General features: G+C 43.9%; 2 protein-coding genes across 2 annotated transcripts in view; one reads left to right on the forward strand and one right to left on the reverse strand.

Moving 5' to 3' along the window:
* The first annotated feature begins 3876 nt into the window (after nt 1–3876).
* LOC311119340 (S-formylglutathione hydrolase-like) lies at nt 3877–7936 on the forward strand. Its single transcript, XM_084194061.1, has 9 exons — nt 3877–4051; nt 5128–5206; nt 5886–5974; nt 6234–6332; nt 6458–6582; nt 6728–6847; nt 6949–7047; nt 7171–7338; nt 7565–7936. Exons 2-9 carry the CDS (start codon nt 5139–5141, stop codon nt 7643–7645), a joined length of 849 nt encoding a protein of 282 aa, XP_084050187.1. The 5' UTR covers nt 3877–4051; nt 5128–5138; the 3' UTR covers nt 7646–7936.
* A 3886-nt stretch (nt 7937–11822) lies between these two features.
* The window catches only part of LOC311119339 (leucine-rich repeat and calponin homology domain-containing protein 1-like), a gene marked incomplete at its 5' end in the record, with an annotated part of 36932 nt that continues 22763 nt past the window's right edge, over nt 11823–25991 (reverse strand). The window contains 4 exons of the mRNA XM_084194060.1: nt 11823–13209; nt 17920–17997; nt 18113–18250; nt 18393–18502. Of these exons, the coding sequence (XP_084050186.1) occupies nt 13096–13209; nt 17920–17997; nt 18113–18250; nt 18393–18502 (440 nt within the window). The remainder of the gene's footprint in view (nt 13210–17919; nt 17998–18112; nt 18251–18392; nt 18503–25991) is intronic.

Raw genomic sequence — 25991 nt, forward strand, 5'->3', positions numbered from 1 at the left:
GAACAGATATAGCCCCTGGTTCACCCCAGACTTGACTGCCCTTGACCAGCACAAAAACATCCTGTGGCACACTGCATTAGCATTGAACAGCCCCCTCGATATGCAACTTTTCAGGGAAGTCAGGAACCAATATACACAATCAGTTAGGAAAGCAAAGGCTAGCTTTTTCAAACAGAAATTTGCATCCTGTAGCACTAACTCCAAAAAGTTTTGGGACACTGTAAAGTCCATGGAGAATAAGAGCACCTCCTCCCAGCTACCCACTGCACTGAGGCTAGGAAACACTGTCACCACCGATAAATCTACGATAATCGAGAATTTCAATAAGCATTTTGCTACGGCTGGCCATGCTTTCCACCTGGCTACCCCTACCCCGGCCACCAGCTCTGCACCCTCCGCTGCAACTTGCCCATCACCGCATTCTTATTGGCAGACTAAATAGCCTTGGTTTCTCAAATGACTGCCTCACCTGGATCACCAACTACTTCTCAGATAGAGTTCAATGTGTCAAATCGGAGGGCCTGTTGTCTGGACCTCTGGCAGTCTCTATGGGGGTGCCACAGCGTTTAATTCTCGGGCCGACTCTATTCTCTGTGTATATCAATGATGTCGCTCTTGCTGCTGGTGACTCTCAGATCCACCTCTACGCAGACGACAACATTTTGTATACATCTGGCCCTTCATTGGACACTGTGTTAACAAACCTCCAAACGAGCTTCAATGCCATACAACACTCCTTCCGTGGCCTCCAACTGCTCTTAAACGCTAGTAAAACTAAATGCATGCTCTTCAATCGAACGCTGCTTGCACCCGCCCGCCCGACTAGAATCACTACTCTCGGCGGGTCTGACTTAGAATATGTGGACAACTACAAATACCTAGGTGTCTGGTTAGACCGTAAACTCTCCTTCCAGACTCACATTAAGCATCTTCAATCCAAAGTTAAATCTAGAATTGGCTTCCTATTTCGCAACAAAGCCTTCTTCACACATGCTGCTAAACATGCCCACGTAAAACTGACTATCCTACCGATACTTGACTTCGGCGATGTCATTTACAAAATAGCTTCCAACACTCTACTCAGCAAATCGGATGTAGTCTATCACAGTGCCATCCGTTTTGTCCCCAAAGCCCCATATACTACCCACCATTGTGACCTGTACGCACTCGTTGGCTGGCCCTCACTACAAATTCGTCGCCAAACCCACTGGCTCCAGGTCATCTATAAATCTCTTCTAGGCAAATCCCCGCCTTATCTTAGCTCATTGGTCACCATAGCAACACCCACCCGTAGTATGCGTTCCAGCAGGTATATCTCACTGGTCATCCCCAAAGCCAACACCTGCTTTGGCCGCCATTCCTTCCAGTTCTCTGCTGCAAATGACTGGAACAAACTGCAAAAATCTCTGAAGCTGGAGACACTTATCTCCCTCACTATCTTTAAGCATCAGTTGTCAGAGCAGCTTACCGATCACTGCACCTGTACACAGCCCATCTGTAATTAGCCCACCCAACTACCTCATCCCCATAATGTTATTTACATTGTTATTTATTTTGCTCATTTGCACCCCAGTATCTCTATTTGCACATAATCTTCTGCACTTCTATCACTCCAGTGTTAATACTAAATTATAATTGTAATTATTTGCACTATGGCCTATTTATTGCATTACCTCCATAACTTACTACATTTGCACACACTGCATATAGATTTTCTATTGTGTTATTGACTGTACGTTGTGTTTATTCCATATGTAACTCTGTGTTTGTTGTTTTTAATCGCACTGCTTTGCTTTATCTTGGCCAGGTCGCAGTTGTAAATGAGAACTTGTTCTCAACTGGCTTACCTGGTTAAATAAAGGTGAAATAAATAAATTAAATAAAAGAGCCAGGGTGTAGTAGGATTCAATCTTAGTCCTGTATTGGCTTTGCCTGTTTGATGGTTCGTCTGAGGGCATAGCGGGATTTCTTATAAGCGTCCGGATTAGTGTCCCGCTCATTTAATGCGGCAGCTCTTGCATTTAGTTCGGTGTGGATGTTGCCTGTAATCCATGGCTTCTGTTTGGGATATGTACGTACGGTCACTGTGGGGACAACGTCGTCGATGCACTTATTGATGAAGCCGGTGACTGAGGTGGTATATTCCTCAATGACATTGGATGAATCCCGGAACATATTCCAGTCTGTGCTAGCAAAACAGTCCTGTAGCGTAGCATCCGCGTCATCTGACTACTTGTTAAGATAATTAACATGTCAGGTTAGGTGAACTAGCGTGGCAGGTTTGGAGATTGAGGTTAAGGTTAGGAAAAGAGTTAGGGTTAGTTACAGTTGTCAACAACTCATGTTTGTCCCCGACGTGATAGAAACGGCCACGGACCAATGGCGAGCATCAATGGTGTAACTTGATATCAAGAAACGCCTTTATCAGAAAACGACCCTCTCCAAAAATGCGTTATGATACTGTATTCTGAATTAAAGTAAATTACTGGCAGCAATTGGCCAGTAAGCTACTGTAGAGTTTTAGGACAAAGTTTGTAGAATTCCTAAAATACAGTATATTACCATATTCTGTGGGGGTACAGCATTCTCATTCAGGGTTGCAACAAATATAGCTTCTTACAAGGCACTCCTTAAAATATGTTAATGTCCAGAGAGACTTTCCCCACCCACAACATTTCCCCTCAAGGCACCATAATTAGTACTGTAAAACACAATATTTTACATTTGAAATTACAGAAGGGACTTACTGTGTGCTTTAAAACAAATGTACAGTATTTTACTGTGCATTCTATGATAATCTACTGTATTCAGTTTATACAGTATCATACTGTTGATTAATACAGTAAGTTACTGATAAAATTCAAAAACCGGCTAATAGTGAACCTAAATGACCTCAGGTCTGTAAGATATTTACATTTTAGTCATTTAGCAGACGCTCTTATCCAGAGCGACTTACAGTTATAGTGCATTCATCTTAAGATAGCTAGGTGAGGTTCCCATCACAAGCATAGTAAGTACACTTTTCCTCAATAAAGTAGTTACCAGCAAAGCCAGAGCTTTGGGGGGGGGGGGGGGTGGTCCATGCTGTTATAGTCATACTGAATGGTTTTTTAACAGTGAGCTTGTGAGCCAAAGCTATGGTTTTGTTCAAATTCATTAATTTCAGGACCTCTCAACTTTTCTTTGACAACAACGCCACCTTTCGGTTGCATATCGACATACATTTGAAGATGCAAGGGGAGGTATCTCCATGACGGCAGCAGTATGTTGGAGGGAGATACCAAGGTGTGAGAAGTGTGCCGAATGGCATGAGACAAAGGAATGTGTAGCATTGGGGAAAGTAGTGGTATGTGCTAATTGTAGGGGTGGCCATGGGGCTGTGGATCAGAAATGTCCCGTGCGAGAGAAGCAGTTTGAGGTTTCCAGGGTAAGTAAGTTTTTATATGCTGAGGCAGTGAAGAAAGTAGAGGAAGAAGGGTTGGGAGTGGTGAGAGTAGTAGATATGTACCAGTTCAGAGGGCTAGGCCAACAAGTGATATATGTTTCAGTAAGATTGGATTTTTAGCGTTTATAGCAATGGTTATTAATTGTACTGCAGGGATGGAACGTAAGTCGAAGAAAATTGAGGTTGTGGTGGCAGCTGCAGAGAGGTATTTGGGTGTGCAAGACTTGACATCAGAAGAGTTACAGGGTGTGTTAAGTGGTGATGTCCCATCATTTCAGGTTGAGGGCATGAGGTAGGAATGAATATATTTAAATAGTGGAGAAGGGTGGTGTTAATTATTAATAATATTTTTGAATTTGTGAGTGTAGTGTTAGATGGTAGAGTATTTCTTTATTTTATTTTTCATGCAAAATATAAGGGAGTTGTACTCCAGTCTAGAAGGTGGCGGTAATGCAACAAATTGGATGCCAACCTTCATTAAACCTCATTGAAGAAGAAGACGAAGTATCTCCATGACGTTTCACGTTGACCCACACGTTGGACTCTACTAGACCCAACCAGCGGGGACGAAAGTGAAGTTAATCTCAATAATCGTGATTTAACAAGGTATGTAAAGTGTAAATTAACACTTATTATTTGCTGTGTTTCTATGATCATGAAGTAGAAGTTACTGAGTTTCTTACGTGCAGCTTGCTTGCAGGGTAGGAGTGGCTCTGGCTCGCTCGAATAAGCCAGACAGCTACACAGAAACCGATACAATGTGGCAAGTTCTGCATTCTCTTGCTCTGAAGGCCTTATAGCATTCATCGATTGATCATCTAGCGATTTACAGAGGCTGCATTGTGCATGCTTTCAAGTTGGTGCTTTTTGAAGATGTTACATTTAATAAGTTAGCACAGCTGTGTTTTGGGCCTATGTTCTTGTTCGGGTCTTCTGCCCTGTCCAATGACATTCGACCAACTTGGCATTCTATTTTTGCATGCATCTGTGGACTGTAGACCCCTTTTTGTGTTTGCAAACATTGCCGCACGAGGGCGATGCGCGCAAGTTGGTGGGGGAGTTATAGAACGCCAGCAAAAAAATGCCTGTATTTACATGTTACTTATGAGTGCATTTCTCACTACTTATGGGTTATAATATAATTTTAAGGCTCGTATGAATGTCCTGCTTAAAGTTATGTTCGTCATCATCGCAAATCAACTGCATTATACTTATAAAACACTTAAACTTCAACCAGTAAAATGGCTCTTTGGCTAGCTTTTGCTACAGCCTAGCCTATCAATGAGCGTTAGCATTCTAGCTAATTGCTGCATCCAAACGTTATTTTGCAAAGATCACAACCAAAGAATCTTAGCAACTGTTCAAGCAACAATTAAAACATAATTGTAAACGTACAGGAACCCCAAAAAGTAATTTCGTTTAGAAATAATAAAAATGCAAGGGCTTTGTTAAATGGGCGCAGATGGCGATGGGTTTCTTACACGAATCTGTGCGTGACGTCAGTGTACTGGAAAAGGGTCTATGCAACTTAGTTTTAGCATGCATAACATGCTAGTAGTTGCTAGCTAAGAAGGATAATTTTACAAATGCAATGTTGTCTGGTCTACGCAAAACTGTAGCAGCAAGATTTCTGAAAGAATGTCCCATACAATACAACTCTTTCCCTCGTGGACTTGCCAAAGGTAACCGAACTATGGCCCTCGCCCAAGTGTCATCCAACAAGTGCAGTGGCGGCTACCAGAAGGTGTTCGAGCATGACAGGTGAGCTAGCCTCGTGAAACCAGACTAACTAACCTCCCGAGAGCTCATTCTGTTTTAGCTAGCAGATTGTAACGGCTAATGTGATGCCCCATTAGCCATTACAGGATAGGTACTGTTTGGCATATCACAGAGAATGTTCGACCAACCTTAACTTGGCAATACGATCTTTGTCCTCAATTCGGCGAAACATGTATCTTCCAAAATATCCGTGTTCAGTTGCAGGTGGTTCGTTTGAATTTAGAAAATGCTCTTTTTAAATAAATAAAAGTTTTACTCCATGAAATAATCCAAAAATGTGTTCGCCACCATCTTGTCTATTTCTAATCTTCTCTCATTGATCGAGAGCTCTGTCTACCTGCAACTCTACACAAACATGTTTAGAAGATATGTTTGGCCGAATCGAGAACGAAGATAGTATCTCCAAGTTAAGGTTAGTCGAAAAATTCTGTGCAACGCCAAACGGTACCTATCCTGTAACGGCGAATGGAGCATCTCAGTAGCCAGTCTGCTAGCTAATTCTGTTTCACTGTTATACATCAATGCAACACACTGCTGTATTTGCCATTGGAATACACAAATTATAGTTTTACAAATTCTATTATTTCCAATCTGCCCATATGGCTTGGGTGGAAACATGCAGTATGCCAGAAACGTGATGTAATGCATTTTCTTTTCTCAGCACTGAGCTGAAGTGTAAAATGAAAGTCGCTGTCTACCTGCCTCCTAAAGCAGAGAATGAGAAGTGCCCCGTCTTCTACTGGCTCTCTGGTGAGTTCTCACAGTCCATTGTCTCTCATATGTTACATAAAGACAGTGGTCACCATCCCTGCCCAGAATGTGTAGGTTTTTGTTCTATCCCAACACACCTGATTCAACTAATCATCAAGATCTTAATTGCCTGTACACTTGCACTGGTCTAGAATAAACATCTGCACACGATGACCACTGAATTATTCTGATCAACTACTTAGATTTTCCCTATGTGTGTTGAAAATGTTGTCCTTCACGTTTCACTGTGTGCTTCTAGGGTTGACATGCACAGAGCAGAACTTCATCACCAAGGCTGGCAGTCAGCAGGCGGCTTCTGAGCACGGAATCATCATCGTAGCCCCAGACACCAGCCCACGTACGCACGCACACACTTTACTCATTGCATAACATTCACCCTTCACTTCAATGCTCATGCCCACCTTTTAATAGTAATTATAGCTCCCACCCTACCTTCTTCCTACTATTTTCTGTGGTGTTCAGGTGGTTGTAACATCGAGGGTGAAGATGAGAGCTGGGACTTTGGCACGGGGGCTGGTTTCTATGTCAACGCCACCCAGGAGCCCTGGAAGACCAACTACTGCATGTACACCTATGTCACTGAGGAGGTGTGTCGGTCACATGATAATAGTAGTCGTGATGGTAGCATTTCCTATTACTATTTTGAATCCCCCAATACTGCTATGCACTGATAATCACCACCTCTCTCTCTCTTTATTTTTTTCTCTCTCTCTTTATTTTTTTCTCTCTCAGCTCCCTCGTTTGATCAATGCTAACTTCCCCACTGACCCAGAGAAGATGTCCATCTCCGGCCACTCCATGGGGGGACATGGAGCCCTCATCTGCGCCCTGAAGAACCCTGGAAAATACAAGGCATGGCAATATGGCAGTCCTTTCATTATGATATCATATATTACCATCATCTTTTGAATATATGAATGAAGCCCTTTCTCTTCATCCCATTCTCACTGCAGGCTGTTTCTGCATTCGCCCCCATCTGTAACCCCATCCAGTGTGCCTGGGGGCAGAAGGCCTTCTCTGGGTACCTAGGAGAAGACAAGAAGACCTGGGAGGTACAGTAAGGGGTTACAGGAGGACTGGCCAAATCAACGGGATCACAACAAACAAAGTAGAATTCCAGAACAACACCAAGAGTTTCTAATCACTCTTCCTCCTCTCCTTTTCCTCCTTTCCAGGCGTATGACGCCACGGTGCTGGCAGCATCATACTCTGGCCCACAGCTGGACATCCTGATCGACCAGGGCCGTGATGACCAGTTCCTGTCGGCCAGCCAGCTGCTTCCTGACAACCTGATCGCCGCCTGCTCAGAAAAGAAGATTCCTGTTGTGTTCAGGCTGCAGCCGGTGAGTGCTGCCACCCAGTGGCCAACTATAGCAACTGTTTGATCTTGAAATACCTACTATGTGTACTGAACTAGGGTTGGTGACTTTGCTGTATGATTTTCCCTGCTGCCAGTTGTTCATCTCAGTAGTTATACACAATATGTGCTTGTTTACTGATGTAAAATGCAGTGAGTATCATCATATTGCTATGTCATCAGACTAACAGTGCCATTAATGTCTCCATCAGGGCTACGACCACAGCTACTTCTTCATCTATTCCTTCATCACCGACCACATCAAGCACCACGCCAAGTTCCTCAATGCTTAAGACTGACTGCTGGACCAGAACCCAACCAGGCTTTCTCCTCTGTGCCTTCTACTCAAACTGTGCACCTGCTACTGTCCACCTGTCCCATCTAGAGAGACCTAGTGCCTGGTGAGCTAAAATTAACCTGATGCGCCTGTTGAGCTGAAATGAACACACCTGCTATGTTGAGTCAAACTGAGAACAGACAATAGTGGGGCCAGGATGTTTGGTGTTAAGAGGAGCTTGCTTGTTAATCATGTGGTCACTCCAACTGTATTTCTTTCAAAATAAAGGTTCAGTTATTACTTTTGATTACATTTGTTTCCATCTTATGACCTTAGGCTTATACACTCTGACATCTGAGACAATACAAAATACATGTAGGTGGACTATAGATCAAACATAAGACAATGTGCTTTTTACAGATAAGTGCTTTACTGATAAAGTGATGAGAAATATATACAGTATTCACAGCAGTTAAGGCAACATTAAAGGGGTGTTTCATGCAATAAAATCCAAATGGCTGTACAACAAATACACCAATATGACAAGAGGTACAAAATTGTATAATATGATACGTCAATTTTAAGAAACCTAAACATCTTTTTTTTTTTTACATTTCCTCCCAATCAAAGTACAAAACTGAGTACAAGCTTTCAGGACTATATACAGAGAAAGGTAGAAAAGGGCAACACAGCTAAACTCAGCAGTCAACAGTTACACTGTGGTAAAAACATTTCGCACATTTGTATAGTTCAAATAAATGTCATTGTCATACACACATTTCTAATTTTAAAATGGAGCTCTGAGATTTGTCAGTTGCCAAAACAAACTATAAAAACGTCTCTTTAAAGTGCTGATAATTTCAGGCCCATAGGCAGCCATACAGCCACTCCTAAAGGCCCAAGGGATTGACTGACTAATCAATGAACTAAAAGTAATGACCTCTTTAAAAAAAAAAAAAAATGTAAGTCCTCTCTTCTTTAGGTTTCTAAACTGTCAGGTTTGCAGCACACGGCCCAAACCTCCATAAGGAAACGATAAGCTACACAGTCACTTTCTCCTACTAAGCAAATATCCTTGTCATATTTCCCTTTAGTTTCCACATATCTCTTTTCTATCATCAAAATAGGAGGAAATGTTAGAACTGGGAGAAGGGATACTGGTAGTCAAATGTTAGCACCTGGGTAGTTCTATTTAGCTAGGTGGAAAGGACATTACTTTGAGTATTAAAGTAGGATTACTGTGCATAATGGTTGTTTTTACTATATATAATGTATTGTAAATTATTAAATATTAGCTACATTATATACATAAATAGTAGTAGTGTTGTAATTGTTGTTACTTTGAATTCTACATTAGCAATGAGATCACTCAAGATCCTGATTCTAAGAGATTGTTCACTTTGCCTCAGGAGTGTGGCTGATTTTATGTGTGGTGGTGACTGTTAAAATATTCAAATTACTCTTAAAGATGCACTATTCAGAAATCGCTCCGCCATTTCCTGGTTGCTAAAATTCCAATTGTTCGTAATTTCAGTTTGTGACAAAACAAGCAAGTATAGTGTAGAGAATCATTGTACCATCTAAACCGCTGTGAAATATATTTTCCATAACCAGAACTATTGTATTTTCAGCTGTTTGAAGCTGGTGTATGAAACCGAAAGTAAACTATAAAACGGAACTGAACGGGATGCATAGAAATAGCGTAGATAGAACAGATCTACCACTTAGACTTGCTTTCAATGAGTGACAGAGCTATACCTCACATTTCTATGTGAATTTGGTCGTCGCCCAAAAAGTTATTGCAGCTTTAATAAAGTAATAAATACAATTCATTTGGAAAGTATTCACTTTTTCCACGTTTTGTTACGTTACAGCCTTGTTCTAAAATGGATTAAATTGTTTTTTTCTTCCCCTCATTAATCTACACAATACCCCATAATGACAAAGCAAAAACAGGTTTTTAGAAATTTTTGCAAAAAACTGATGACATTTACATAAGTATTCAGACTCTTTACTCAGTACTTTGTTGAAGCACCTTGGCAGCGATTACAGCCTCAAGTCTTTTTGGGTATGACACTACAAGCTTGGCACACCTGTATTTGGGGAGTTTCTTCCATTCTTCTCTGCAGATCCTCTCAAGCTTTGTCAGCTTGGATGGGGAGCGTCGCTGCAGAGCTATTTTCAGGTCTCTCCAGAGATGTTCGATCAGGTTCAAGTCAGGGCTCTGGCTGGGCCACTCAAGGACATTCAGAGACTTGTCCCGAAGCCACTCCTGCGTTTTCTTGGCTGTGTGCTTAGTCGTTGTCCTGTTGGAAGGTGAACCTTCACCCCAGTCTGAGGTCCTGAGCACTCTGGAGCAGGTTTTCATCAACGATCTCTCTGTACTTTGCTCCATTCATCTTTCCCTCGGTCCTGACTAGTCTCACAGTCCATGCCGCTGAAAAACATCCCCACAACATGATGCTGCCATCACCATGCTTCACCATAGGGATGGTGCCAGGATTCCTCCAGACGTGACACTTGGCATTCAGGCCAAAGAGTTCAATCTTGGTTTCATCAGACCAGATAATCTTTTTTCTCATGGTCTGCCTTTTGGCAAACTCCAAGCGGGCTGTCATGTGCCTTTTACAGAGGAGTGGCTTCCGTCTGGCCACTCTAAAATAAAGGCCAGATTGTTGGAGTGCTGCAGAGATGGTTGTCCTTCTGGAATGTTCTCCTATCTCCACAGAGGGACTCTGGAGCTCTGTCAGAGTGACCATAGGTTTCTTGGTCACCTCCCTCACCAAGGCCCTTCTCCCCCGATTGATCAGTTTGGCCGGGCAGCCAGCTCTAGGAAGAGTCTTGGTGGTTCCAAACTTCTTCCATTTAAGAATGATGGAGGCCACTGTGTTCTTGGGGATCTTCAATGGTGCAAACTTTTTTTGGTACCCTTCCCCAGATCTGTGCCTCAACACAATCCTGTCTCGGAGGTCTACGGTCAATTCCTTTGACCTCATGGCTTGGTTTATGCTCTGAGATGCACTGTCAACTGTGGGACCTTATATAGACAGGTGTGCCTTTCCACATCATGTCCAATAAATTGAATTTACCACAGGTGAACTCCCAAGTTGCAGAAACATCTCAAGGATGATCAATGGAAACAGGATCCACCTGAGCTCAATTTCAAGTCTCATAGCAAAGGGTCTGAATACTTGTGTAAATAAGGTATGTTTTTTTATTTTGAATACATTCGCTAAAATTTCTAAACCTGTTTTCGCTTTGTCATTATAGGGTATTGTGTGTAGATTAATTTTCTATTTATTTAATCAATTTCAGAATCGGGCTATAACGCAACAAAATGTGGGAAAAGTGAAGGGGTCTGAATACTTTCCGAATGCACTGTGTATACTTTCTAAATACAAAACCCACTTGCACAAACCATCATATTGACGCTTATCACCACTTCTCATAAAAACATTACCACACGTCTAAAGACAATTAGATCATTGGAATAGTACAAACCATATATTCAAAAACATTAAAGCTGGAATCATTAGTTGATACATCCATTTTTGGACTTATAAATTAATGATATACCCATTGATTCTTGAAGAATATAACTTACAAATGCCTCACGAGCTCAGTTAAACTGTCGTACCCCATTAGAACCCAGAATAAAAACGTGTTTTACTCCTGTTTGTAAACAATGTAAATGTAAACAAACACGGTATAGCCTCAAAACATATTTAAAACTATAATTTTGTTATCATGGATGGTCAGTCCTTTCATTCATAGCTCTATGAGTTTGAGTGGTTACATTTCTCCAGGCCCATCCCTTAGCTTTTTACCAAAACACAGGCTGGGTGGCCTCTTGATATTGTTTCAATTAAGGATTCTAGCTTTAATTACATTTTACATTTTTGTCATTTAGCAGACTCTTATCCAGAGCGTTAATGAATTGCTGTCTCATACGTAGCTCTGAAAAAACAGTTTAGATGTTTTGGCAACTGTCAAATCTATCCAGTGGAACATTGTTTGATTTTACTGCTAAATCTTAAGCTTTGGATACCAAGCTGTATAAAATGCATATCTGTACAATAAAAACCCAACACCATTGCTCACACACCTAGTATGCTTATTTCAGAGTGTTCTGCTGTTTGTGTAGTAGTGGGATATTGGGATATCAACTCTTCATATACTGCTAACAGTGTCTCTAAATCAGTGAATGCATCTGTTACTTTTAAATGCTAACGTTGTAGGTCCTACATGACCACCTAGCATGGGCAGCATCACCCCACACTTCACGAGAGGTTATTTAGCAGTAAATCAAATCAAATTGTATTTGTCACATACACGTGTTTAGCAGATGTTATAGCGGGTGTAGCGAAATGCCTGTAAAGCCGTATACAATGTACTAGGGCAGGGGTGTCCAACCCTATTCCTGGAGAGCTACCTTCCTGTATGTTTTCACTCCAACCCCAGTTGTAACTAGCCTGGTTCAGCTTATCAACCAGCTAATTATTAGAATCAGGCTAAACCTACAGGTGGTAGCTCTCCAGGAACAGGGTTGGAGAGCCCAGTACTAGGGCATGCAAACCCTCTCCTCTCTTTTTCATTGTCTAACTATGACTCCTGTCACTCTCTTTGACAAGTACGCAGTCAGGCATGCGCGCGCGCACACACACACACACACACACAATGTTAGAGTAATACCATGGACCGAGAAGCAGGCTACGGAATGAAGCATGAGTGTAGTAAGCCCACACCTCCCCTGAGTTACATACCCACAACCACTCCCGATTCAACAACCAAAACACAATGTTCCCATAATGTTAGGACAACACTTCTACCCCTACAGAGGTGGTGAGAGATCAATTTAAAGTAAAACATAATACAATATACAGAACTATACCTAAAATATATTACCTATTAGAGAAAAATATTTGGGGGATTCTTTTCAATGTATACAACTCTCAGCCACTTGGCCATGTCCATTGTAAATATCTTGAAATAGGGAAGCAGTAGCAGAGAGAGCGCTACGTTGGAGTGTCTGGTGTTTAGTCTCAGAATACTGAAGGTGATTATAATAATACCTGTCCTTAGGAATAGAGGGGTGAAAACTGACAGCCTGTGAAATGCATAGTCAAACGTACACAGTGCAGCATGCTAGAAGCTGTTGTAGGCAGGGTTCAAGCTACAGGAGTGTCCAAGGGTGCTGGATGCTGCCACAACAAAGCAGGGCACTCGTGTCAGAATTAAACACCATCAACGTGGACACCCCTGTCAGCTTTGAATATCATATCCACTATGTCATTTAGGGCACCGCACGCATCAATGTGCAACTTCAAACCCTGGTTGTAAGAAACACGAAAGGAAGACAGATATAGGCTACAGTCCCTTGGAAAAGGCTATTTCAGGAGGTACAATGGCAACTTGTGTTCGTTCACTTTGACAAAGTGGTGTGTGTGTGTGTGTGGGTCTTCCCTCTCACGTGAAGAGAGCCTGCTTGGTTGAAGTCTCATCCACCAGCGCCTGGACTGTCATGCTCACCTTTATCATACCCTTCTCCTCTAGTATGTGATGAGGCAGACACAGCTTATCCTGTGAAGGTTCCACAGAGAAAGAGAAGGAAGAGACAGAGAGAGTGGGGGGGGAGGAGGGAGAGGAGATCGGGAATGAGTGGGACAGAAATAGGGAGACGGACAAGAAAGGAGGCAGCAAAAACAAGTAAATAAAAACCCCTCAATACAACTATGGTGATGAGTGAACATACAGACAGTACAGGTGTGTGTAGGAGTATGTTGGATAACCATTATGAGGAATCTGAACAGCACTGGACTCATCATCCTTCAGAGAACAGCAACACAGAATAGAAGAGAGGAGGGAACTGTACATTTATTACCAGTTCCATTCACACCATCAGATATACAAGTCATATAAAGCCTCACAGCACTGGCTGAATTAAAACAAACAGAACTATTAGTAGTCGCTGGGTAAAATAAACTTCCTTCCAATGTATCTTGAGGTTTTGAAAAGAAGAAAATAAGTCTACGGTCTGAACCACGACAGAATAGTACAATAGTAGGCCTAAAACTTCTACATACTGTAGTCATGTAACCCCCCCAGGGTAAATCAACTATAGCGATATGAGAGTTATGTACAGGTAACTTACAAAATAAAGGAAACTCCAACATAAAGTGTCTTAATGGGGTGTTGGGCCACCACGAGCCAGAACAACTTCAGTGCACCTTGGCATAGATCCTACATGTGTCTGGAACTCTATTGGAGGGATATGACACCATTCTTCCACGAAGAACTTCATAATTTGGTGTTTTGTTGATGGTGGTGGAAAACGCTGTCTCAGGTGCCGCTCCAGAATCTCCCATAAGTGTTCAATTGGGTTGAGATCTGGTGACTGAGATGGCCATGGCATATGGTTTACATCATTTTCATGCTCATCAAACCATTCAGTGATCACTCGTGCCCTGTGGATTGGGGCATTGTCATCTTATCGGGGCATCGGCATGGTAGCCAAAATAATGGCCTGCCCAGCATCTTTATACATGACCCTAGGCATGATGGGATGTTAATTGCTTAATTAACTCAGGAACCATACCTGTGTGGAAGCACCCACTTTCAATATACTTTATATCCGTCATTTACTCAAGTGTTTCCATTATTTTGGCAGTTATCTGTACATGGTCGAGATGTGCAGTAGTGACGTGATTATTGAACTTAATTTAGTGACAGTGTTCTGTAGTGACATTCTACAGTCTAGTCATAAGTGGTGTGTTTATTAGGTCCAAACCTATACACTGTGTTGTATCTTTGTCATAGATGGCATCACTATTGAGCTTTACTATTTACTTTGAACAGACAGTATAATAACAACTGTATTGTACCTGTATCTGATGTGTCTTGAAGAGAGAGATCAATGCAACAAAAAAGCTCCAAGATCCAGCTTGATAGAGGAACCCTATTAATGGTCTGTGCTTACCTGGACCCAAACTAGACAGGCTGTATGGAACCAAGAGACAGTGTATGACCCCATGGGGAGTGGGTATACTGTATGACCCCATACAACAGGTCTGTGACCCCAGAGGGCATTAATAAAGAGAACAGTCCAACATGACAGGCTTGATTTGAGACATTGGCCAAAGAGTTGTAGAGAGTCTTCCGGTAACCCCTTGTGTACAAGTTCCAGGCTTCTTTTTAACAGTTGGAATGTGCAGTATTGATGGGGACAGTATATGAATGCATGTGTGTGAGGTTGTGAGTCGGTATTTATTGGAGTTTAATGGTGCGCATCTGTAATGTGTGCATGAATACAAGTGTGTATGAGAGACACACTGTTGTGTGAGTCAGCAGTTTTCCCAGACAGAGGGAAGAGCACAGAAACGAGGTTGAAGAAAAAGAGGAGGAGGATTGCGGACAGAGACGTGTTGGCACATGCGGGGGGCAGGGCTGAGAGGAGGGTGGGCTTTGACAGGAGATTGACAGGTGGCATTACGTCAGCTCGCTCCAGCTATAGGCCACAAACAGCAGGAGGAGACAGAACACATGTACTAGGCTCGAGCCAATCAGGTCCCAGGGCTGCCAGGCGGGAGGCGGAGCCTGGGCGACCTGTGTAGACGCCTCGGGGGCGGGGCTTGGGTTTGGACTCGGGCCCTTCCCCTGTCTGTCTGAATTCCTCCCCTCTGTGGGGGTCTCCATGGCGACCAGGGCGCACACGGTGACACATATCGGCCGCAGGTGACACTGGATGATGTCATATGCTGAGCAGAGGGACGACTGAGGACCCAAAGAGGAGCGGAGGTGGTAACATACAATGTGAATGAAGGTGAAGGGAGAAGGATTGGAAATAGGAAAAGGGGATGAATGGAGAAGAATGGAAAACAGGGGGAAAAGAATGATACAGATAGAAGAAAGGAAAGGGCTCACATAGGAACGTCAAAGGATTTTACGAATGAAGAAGAGAAATACAGGCAGATAGAAGTGGAGGAGAATGATGAGCGAGGGAAGAACAACACATAGGAGAGAAAATACCAGAACAAAGAAGAGGAAGAAATGGGAAGGGAGTGCCAGGAAAAGAGAAATAAGGGGAGGGGATTCAGCGGAGAAGAAGAGAAGATAGACGGTGGTCCAGCAGGAAAACAGAACAGAGAGAAACAAGGCAGGATGTTAACCAGTGGGAACAAGAGGTCAGGGGTCAAGGTGTGTGTTTCTGTGCAGGGCTGCGCAGGCGTGGGTTACCAGGGCAACGTGCAGGGCTGCTTTTTGAGAGAGAGTATGTGACTTACTACATTTATAAATCTGAGACTGAACTGTCTCTTTCAGAAAGCAGCCCATGCCGGGGTGTGGAGCGTTAGGAGCAATGAGGGTGCAGTCGGTGTTAGCCAGCTACATCTTCACATGCATTTGCTAGCAATAGCTTTCTATCCAGCGCAAAGCACCTGTTTCAGCGAGGCAGCAACATTTCAGCCAGCAAGCAGCAGGATTACAAGATGGCTAGGGCCAGGTTATACAAGCAAAACCAGACTAGCAACAGCAAACAAGCAGGAGGTCTAAGGAAGCAGCCAAGAGGTCTCAGACAGTCTCACTGTTGGTAATGGTGCTACTGTGCATTCTAATGTACAGTCCCAGCAGGCTACTCAAACAGTGACTGAAAGGCAACTTTTGTAGTGTGAGGTTTCGACCAGGCTCATTGAGTGATGAGAGAATACGTTAAACACAATCACAGCAGGGCTTACTATACCAGGGTATGATCAAATAATGAGTCCCGCTACTACTGTATGTGTAACCATGGACGACAGAAATAGTGGTCATAATTACTGAATATATTTACTAAAGGAGCAATCACACAGCAACGAGGAGCCAGGGTCACTGGGCCAATTTGATAGTCGAACACATCTTATTAAAGAGCGACTGCCCCTAAAAAGCAATTTATTGTTTTGAAAATGGCCTATGTGGCATCGATAGGAGTCAGAAACATTTATTATACTGTCAAAATTGACTACAAGGTGTAAATAGGATAATGTTGGTAATAAAGATGATAGGAAATAATTGTATGTCGCGGAATGAAGGGTACCGTAACAGTTGTCCGTGGGTTGGGTTTATTTTAATCCTGTCCACAGCTGACAGCACCCAAGTAATCATCAATTCGGAGCGCAGCTGCACGAGACCGATCTTAATTTGGTTCTGTTAGTTTTGAGCATCAGTAAATTACACAATGTACATGGGACAATATTTTAAAAGGTCAATAGCTCCAAATTTCAATGACTTAAAAACCTCAAACCAACTATAAATTGTAGAAAGTGGTATACAAATTTTGAAAGCATTTAATGAGACAACTAAAAGATGTACAACATTAAAATATTGTCCCATTTACATTGTGTCATTTTTGATGGTCCCTAACTATCCCCAGAGATGGGCTATTCAAAGTCAAACCAATTTTGCCACGTTTGCACATCAGCTGGCTGAAGCTAATTGGCTGTGAACACAGACAAGACACCCACATCAAACCACACCCCGAAACCAACTCACGTTTGAATTCAGTCATGGCCGCTAGCGTTTCTTAATGTGCCAAATTAGGAAGTGCAATCGCCCTTTAAGTCCTATGTTGCCATCCCATACACACACAACATCTTTCAGTCAAGTAAATGACATGAGAGCACAACAGCTCCTGTTAAACTCATTTTTTTCTTTGGCACGCGCTGGGGTCAGAACCAGGCAAGAGCCAGGTCAAAGTTTAAAAGCATAGAGGAAGCCGTGATGATGACAGCATAGTCCAGTGCGATGATGATGATGATGCAGCTTTAATGCTTGCCATTATTTTCTCTCTTTCAGAGGAGGTAGTGGGGGATGGGAAGGTGATTGGCTAGATGTGTCAGTTCTGGGATCAAACTCTGTGCTCTGACTGGGCAGATTGTTTTAAGGTGATGATTATAAAGGGGTTTGGTCCCAATGTCAAATACATATCCTATAACTGTATTCCTGTGTAAACTAAAGAAGTTGTAGACTTGTCAAATGGTCTAGTTTCATCCCAGCACTAGCACCCAGCTCTTTCTGACACTTCATGCTAGTGTGCATAGTATTGGTGTCCTCTACAGGCTGTTTGCATCACTGATCCCCAATCAGCCCACCCAGAACTAGATTCCAACCCCAATGATACTATAGCTTTTATTCAAACTCTTAACAGATCAAGGATCAGTTTCCTTCAGTCAAATCCCAACTCTAACAGGTGAATCTGAAATAGAGTGCCTGATTCAGGATCAATGAGGTGCCACTATCTAACAGACAGGAATGTCTCACCTCGGGAACGCCCATCTTCCTACAGGCATCCAGGAAGTTCTCCACGTTCCTCCGACACTTGGCCATGCTGAGTTTGGGCTACAGGGTCACACACAGAACACAGAGCTCAACACACACTATAACTGTATATAACACAAAGAATCACCCATTCCTATGTATCCCTCTTTAACCCCTCATTGACCCCCAGACGTACCACAGCGGACGAGGGCACATGGATGCTGGCCACGGAGCGTGGGCGAATGTGATTGGCCAGATGGCAGAGCACCACCCCGTCCATGAGGGAGGAGCCGAGGTCTTCAGGAAGAGCCACCTTCAGTCTGCTCTCTATGCTCTGAGGGGAGACAGGAGGGTTAAGAGGGGTCAAAACACACACCTTAATACATGCACAAACTGAGGACATAATGCTACTGGATAGGGAGTTTACTTCCAGACGAGAGTGAGGGAGGGAAAGAGATTGACAGAGAAGCTCTCACCTCTCTGAGCTGTTCCATCAGCTCCAGCTCTTCTCTCAGCTGTTCCATCTTCCTCCTCATGGTGAACTGAGGATCCACAGACTCCAGACTCTTATGGGTCCTCAGGAACACTGCCCCCAACAGGCCGGGGGAGAGAACAGGCCAGCCGTTAAACAGGGTGCTCAGCAACTAACACTTACACATACTGAACTGTAATAATACATTCAGACCCACGCACACACACACATGCATTTAACACCCATAAAAGCACACATTCTGTAGCCTACATACACTATACTGTATATACAAAAGTATGTGGACACCCCTTCAAATTATTGGATTTGGCTATTTCAGCCACACCCGTTGCTGACAGGTGTATAAAATCGAGCACACAGCCATGCAATTTCCATAGACAAACATAGGCAATAGAATGGCCTTACTGAAGAGCTCAGTGACTTTCAACGTGTGACCGTCATAGGATGCCACCTTTCCAACAAGTCAGTTCGTTAAATGTATGCCCTGCTAGAGCTGCCCCAGTCAACTGTAAGTGGTGTTATTGTGAAGTGGAAACGTCTAGGAGCAACAGCGGCTCAGCAGTGAAGTGATTGGCCACACAAGTTCACAGAACGGGACCGCCGAGTGCTGAAGCGCGTACAAATCGGCTGTCCTTGGCTGCAACACTCACTACCGCGTTCCAAAATGCATCTGGAAGCAACGTCAGCACAATAACTGTTCTTCGGGAGCTTCATGAAATGGGTTTTTATGGCCGAACAGCCGCACACAAGCCTAAGATCACCATGCGCAATGCCAAGCGTCAGCTTGAGTGGTGTAAAGCTCGCCGCCGTTGGACTCTGGAGCAGTGGAAACACGTTCTCTGGAGTGATGTATCACGCTTAACCATCTGGCAGTCCGACGGACGAATCTGGGTTTGGCAGATGCCAGGAGAACACTACCTGCCCGAATGCATAGTACCAACTGTAAAGTTGTGGAGGATGAATAATGGTCTGGGGCTGTTTTTCATGGTTCGGGCTAGGTCCCTTAGTTCCAGTGAAGGGAAATCTTAACGTTACAGCATACAATGACATCCTAGAAGAATTCTGTGCTTTCTAACTTTGTGGCAACAGTTTGGGGAAGGCCCTTTCCTGTTTCAGCAGGACAATAATAATAAATAATAATAATAATAATATCCCATTTAGCAGACGCTTTTATCCAAAGCGACAATGCCCCTGTGCACAAAGTGAGGTCCATACAGAAATGGTTTGTCGAGATCGGTGTGGAAGAACTTGAATGGCCTGCACAGAGCCCTGACCTCAACCCATCGAACACTTTTGGGATGAATTGGAACGCTGACTGCGAGCCAGGCCTAATCTCCCAACATCAGTGCCCGAACTCACTAATGCTCTTGTGGCTGAATGGAAGCAAGTCCCCACAGCAATGTTCCAACATCTAGTGGAAAGCCTTCCCCGAAGAGTGGAGGCTGTTATCACAGCAAAGGGGGGACCATCTCCATATTAATGCCCATGAGTTTGGAATGAGATGTTCGACGAGCAGGTTTCCACATACTTTTGGTCATGTAGTGTAAATGCATACTGCAATATACACTGACACCGAAATCACACTTTCTCTTACAAACGGATACGTAGCTACTGTTATTGCATACTTGCATAACCCCTTATTCATATCCAGATGCACTCTACAGTGCTGGGCTCTGGGCTGCCTTCATTGTCATGAAGATTGGTTTTCCTAAAGAAGTTCCACTTAGTCAATCCTGCACACCAACAGATGGGATAGCATGACCCCTCCAGGACCCACAGCAACTGACAGGAGATTTGAAGAGGCTTGACGTAATGAAGCATATTTATTTGTTTTGTGTTATTGTACTCGTAAAAAGTATTCTCTGATTGGTAATATATTAATAAAACCACTTTTTAAACTGGTAAGCATACATATAACAAAGCAAACGCATTAGAGGAAATTAAGCATTCTTTTTAAAGTGGGAGGAGGAAATGTATTCAGAGGAGTGTGTGTGTGTGTGTGTGAGTGAGCGAGCGAGCGAGAGAGAGAAACAGTCTTGGCCTCTGATCACATGTTACAGCCATCGTTCTACAACATGGGAGTGAATCATTTACAAAGTCTGTGGCCTATATTGTAGTCATAAATCTCCCTTGCAACAGCCTCCATATACAGCTCAGTGACACACCACCACATGGAACACATTCAGTAGCTCTGCCTTGTGGTACAAAGTCCCACCACATGGGGGAGCCCAAGGGTCACTGGACACTTCAACCCACACTAGGGAAAAGGAAAGGAGAATGCATTTCTAAAGTATTCACACTAGACCTTAATAACATCGGCCTTATCTGACCATCTCTCACAGGGGCAATGGCTCCTTGAGGGGCTATCCCAGTAGGACTTTAGAGATAAACACACACAGGCCTCATTCAGAAGCATGACAGGCTGATATCTACCAGAGTAGGTAGAGAGGGGCAGCGAGGGGCCATCACTCCCCCATCGCAATAGAGAGAACAGGATGTTGACTATTATAGAGGGTGTGAATATGGTTAGGGAGGGGAAAGAGTAACATTCAACACCAGAATGTGACATGACCATGTAGAGAGGAAGCACAGATATGTCAATTATTGTAAACACAAACTCTGTGTGAAATAGCTTACAGAAGTCTCATACTAGGGCCTATCAATAACCAAGGCAGCACAAGAGGGGTTTCGTAGTTACAGCCAGTCACAATATAGCATGGGGGAATGATTTAACTCAACCCCCCTTCACTGTGGCTGGACTCATCTTAAAGCTGGTTACATGGTAATAAAACACAGGAGTTAATTAATTAGGACATTATAAGCCCCTCCCCCTTTCTCCCCTTCCTTCCTTCCCTCTGTGATAATGGTGGGTCCCTAGAGGCCATACTGATAGGCTGTCAGTCACTTTTACACAGATGGAGAAACAGAGACTTCCTGGCATTCACTGACTACCCAATCACCAACTCACGCACCACACACACACACACACACCAGGATTGTGCTAATTTCAGAATCTCTGAATTGACTCCCATTCAACTCATGAGTTGAAAATCGAATTGAATCAATGTGAATTTGAGTGACGGGAAGTAGAATTTAATTCAGTGCAATTCAATATAATGACATGTTTTATGTACAAAACATTAAGAACACCTGCTCTTTCCATGACAGACTGACCAGGTGAATCCAGGTGAAAGCTATGACACCTTATTGATGTCACTGTTTAAATCCACTTCAATCAGTGTAGATGAAGGGGAGGAGACAGGTTAAAGAAGGAATTTTAAGCCTTGAGACATGGATTGTGTATGTGTGCCATTCAGAGGGTGAATGGGCAAGACAAAAGATTTAAGTGCCTTTGAACGGGGTATGGTAGTAGGTGCCAGGCGCACTGGTTTGTGTCAAGAACTTGACATAACTGTGGGAAGCATTGGAGTCAACATGGGCCAGCATCCCTGAGGAATGCTTTTGACAACTTGTAGAGTCCATGCCCCGACGAATTGAGGCTGTTCTGAGGGCAAAGGGGGGTGCAACTCAATATTAGGAAGGTGTTGCTAATGTTTGGTATACTCTGTGTATATTTGTATAGACTACACCTAATATAGAATAGAAGAGGAAGTAGAATTTCACTGAATTCAATTATATTTCCTTTAATTCAAATGTGCAATTCTGTATCCTGTTTACTACCTCAGTTGAAATTCAATTCAAATTCAAGAATTGAATTGGAATTTGAGGCATTCTCAATTAAATTCTGAATTGAGCACAGCCCTGACACACACACACACGCGAGTGCCCATGATGCGGGCCCCTCAGGGCTGCGTGCTTAGTCCCCTCCTGTACGCCCTGTTCACCCACGACTGCGTGGCCAAGCACGACTCCAACACCATCATTACGTTTGATGACGACACAACAGTGATCGCCGTCAACGATAAGACAGCCTTTAGGGAGGAGGTCAGAGACCTGGCAGTGTGGTGCCAGAACAACAACCTCTCCCTTAACGTAAGCAAGACAAAGGAGCTGATCGTGGACTACAGAAAAAGGAGGGCCGAACACGCCCCCATTCAAATCGACGGGGCTGTAGTGGAGCGGGTCGAGAGTTTCAAGTTCCTTGGTGTCCACATCACCAACAAGCGGGTCGAGAGTTTCAAGTTCCTTGGTGTCCACATCACCAACAAACTATCATATTCCAAACACACCAAGACAGTTGTGAAGAGGGCACGACAACACCTTTTCCACCTCAGGAGACAGAAAAGATTTGGCATGGGTCCCCAGATCCTCAAAGTTCTACAGCCGCACCATCGAGAGCATCCTGACCGGTTGCATCACCGCCTGGTATGGCAACTGCCCGGCATCCGACCATAAGGCACTACAGAGGGTAGTGCGTATGGCCCAGTACATCACTGGGGCCAAGCTTCCTGCCATCCAGGACCTATATACTGGGCAGTATCAGAGGAAGGCCCCAAAAATTGTCAAAGACTCCAGTCACCCAAGTCATAGACTGTTCTCTCTGCTACCGCATGGCAAGCAGTACCGGAGTGCCAAGTCTAGGTCCAAAAGGCTCCTTAACAGCTTCTACCCCCAAGCCATAAGACTGCTGAACAATTAATCAAATGGCCACCCGGACTATTTACATTGACACCCCCCCGTTTGTTTTTACACTGCTGCTACTCACTGTTTATTATCTATGCATAGTCACTTTACCCCCACCTACATGTACAAATTACCTCGACTAACCTGTACCCCCGCACATTGACTCGGTACCGGTACCCCCTGTATATAGTTTATTTAGTAAATATTTTCTTAACTCTATTTCTTGAACTGCATTGTTGGTTAAGGGCTCGTAAGTAAGCGTTTCACGGTAAGGTCTACACCTGTTGTATTCGGCGCATTTGACAAATCAAAATTTGATTTGATTTTAAAGTTGTGCATTTTGAATGAACTGAATGAACAGCATAGAGAGAGGGCGAGAGAGAGAAAGAGGGAGAGATTGGGAAAGCGTGGAGAAGGAGCCATTGCCTCCTCTTAGCTCATTTCAAAACGTATCACTCTGGGCTCACTCACAGGCACAGCACAGACTTTCAGAACATTCTGGAAGGACACAGCACAGACTCTCAGAACATTCTGGAAGGGCACAGCACAGACTCAGAACATTATGGAAAGACACAGCACAGACTCTCAGAACATTCTGGAAGGCCACAGCACAGACTCTCAGAACATTCTGGAAGGGCACAGCACAGACTCTCAGAACATTCTGGAAGGGCACAGCACAGACTCTCAGAACATTCTGGAAGGACACAGCACAGAATCTCAGAACATTCTGGAAGGACACAGCACAGACTCTCAGAACATTCTGGAAGGACACATCACAGACTCTCAGAACATTCTGGAAGGACACAGCACAGACTCTCCGAACATTCTGGAAGGGCACAGCAGGACTGTGCTATAAAGTACAGGCTGACATCTCCTTCTCTCTCACTTTCACTCTCTCTCTTTCTAAGGGCACAGCATGACTGTATCCTACAGGGTGACATCTCTCTCTTTCTCTCTCCCTCCCTCCCTCTCATGTTCAGGCAAGCAGACCATCTGGACAGCTTTAGCACCAAACAACGCTTCCGAATATTTCTTCACCAAACAGACTGGTCCCACTGCAATGACACAGCAAGATCCTGTCATTGGTCCAGACAGTGTAGTCATGAAGACTACAGTCATAAAGTTAAAAACGTATACAGTCTGTAACTGGTCCTTCATAATAATAATGATAATGGACTGCAGTTATAAAGCACTTTTTCACATCGTCTCAAAGCAGTCAGTGAGCCAGCCAGCCTCAGCATGTATTTCTCTCAGTAAACTGGCACTGTTCAACCCTGCTCAGTCCAGTCTAAACAACTAGCGGTGCCATGGATGGTGGATGGATACTAAATCAAAACAGGCAGAAGCTGTGACCCGGTCACCATTTACTGCATACTGTGTACCCCATTCATACCCAGGCAGACTGGGCAGTCTAGGAGTCTGAATTCACCTCACACCCCTAGTGTTATCACAGTCCAGTTCTTTCTCCTTCTTTCCCTGCGTCTGCTGTCTGCTCTGTCTACATTTTCGTTTTCATCCTCTCTGTTTCTCTTCCTCTGTGTTTAAATTTCTCTCTATGTCCCTCCTCTCTAATTTATTTCACTCTCTCCCTCTAGGAGATTTAGGATGTAGCCTCTCAGTTGAACAGGGACATTCAGCCATAAAGTGTCCTGACAAATGAAATACATTCTGGAGACTGAGAATATTCCTCATCCTGCTGACAGGACTGCATTGGCTCAAAGAGGGAGAGGGAGAGAGAGAAAGAGGGAGAATAGAGAGAGGAAAATGTAATCCAAGGTGAACTTCCTAGTGTAAACAAATGTGTTTCAGTAAATATGTAAATAAAGGCAAGAGTCAGAAAACAGGAAGTTAGAGCATAGCTACTACCCATCTCTGGCTCCAGTTTAAAAACGACCTACTCCATTACAGTTCTTTAGAGAGAGAACGGGAGAAAGGAATATGAAAAAGAGAGAGATGATTTGTGTGAGAGATGGCCTGTCAGGTCTTGGCTGAGTCTTGGCAGTGCAACAAAGCTCTGGGGCATGCTTGTTGGCATTTCCCCGGTCTTCTCTTTCAGAAGGCTAGACTGGCATGTTGGACCCTGGCCTCCCCTGTACCCAGCCATGCTGGGCACTGCCAAGGAAGACCCCTGGCCACAAAGCCCAGCTGGAGAAGGAAGAGGCGAGGGTCAGGGGGAGAGGGTAAAGGGGTGAGGTTAAAAGGGGTGAGGTGGAGGATTTTTTATTTTTTGTCTTTATTTATTTTTGTCATTTAGCAGACGCTCTTATCCAGAGCGACTTACAGGAGCAATTAGGGTTAAGTGCCTTGCTCAAGGGCACATTGACAGATTTTTCACCTAGTCGGCTCGGGGATTAGAACCAGCGACCTTTCAGTTACTGGCACAACGCTCTTAACCACTAAGCTACCTGGATTGAGTGCAGGGCAGCATTCCTCCACCAAGCTCTCAGGGGCAAAGCCAACTCTCCCAAGGTCCATTTAGCTTCAGTGGAGTGGAGACGCTTTCTCTCCACCCCCCTCTCTCCAGTGAAACTATTCTCTATCTTTCTCCCCCCCCCCCCCCCTCCCTCCCAGCAATATATAGCATCTCCTCTAAAATAGGTTACTGTGTGTGTCTGTGTGTGTAATGGCAGGGTGTTTATTTGTTCCAGTGTTATACACATTGATAGAGCCTCTGAGGGCACACACTGATTGATGATGGGGTCAGAGAAAGAGAGAGAGAGAGAGAGAGAGAGAGAGAGAGAGGAGAGAGAAAGATAGCGGAATACATCTCTGTGTGTCTTGCTTTCAACAACAAACCCAGTTTAACGCTGTCTAATGGCCACCCAGTGGCGTTCTACCCCAGAAGGAAATCCTGTATCACAGAGTAAGTTTCCAATCCTGGTTCCTCTCTAGTCAGTCAAGGCTGCTACTGTGTGACATCACCCAACAGAGGAGTAAAATCTCTCTGCAGCTGGTGTTGTTTACGAGGTCAAAGGTCAATAACAGCTACTACACCACACGG

The sequence above is a fragment of the Coregonus lavaretus genome, assembly GCF_964263955.1.
Source record: "Coregonus lavaretus genome assembly, contig: HAP1_SCAFFOLD_2478, whole genome shotgun sequence".
Lineage (NCBI taxonomy): Eukaryota > Metazoa > Chordata > Actinopteri > Salmoniformes > Salmonidae > Coregonus > Coregonus lavaretus.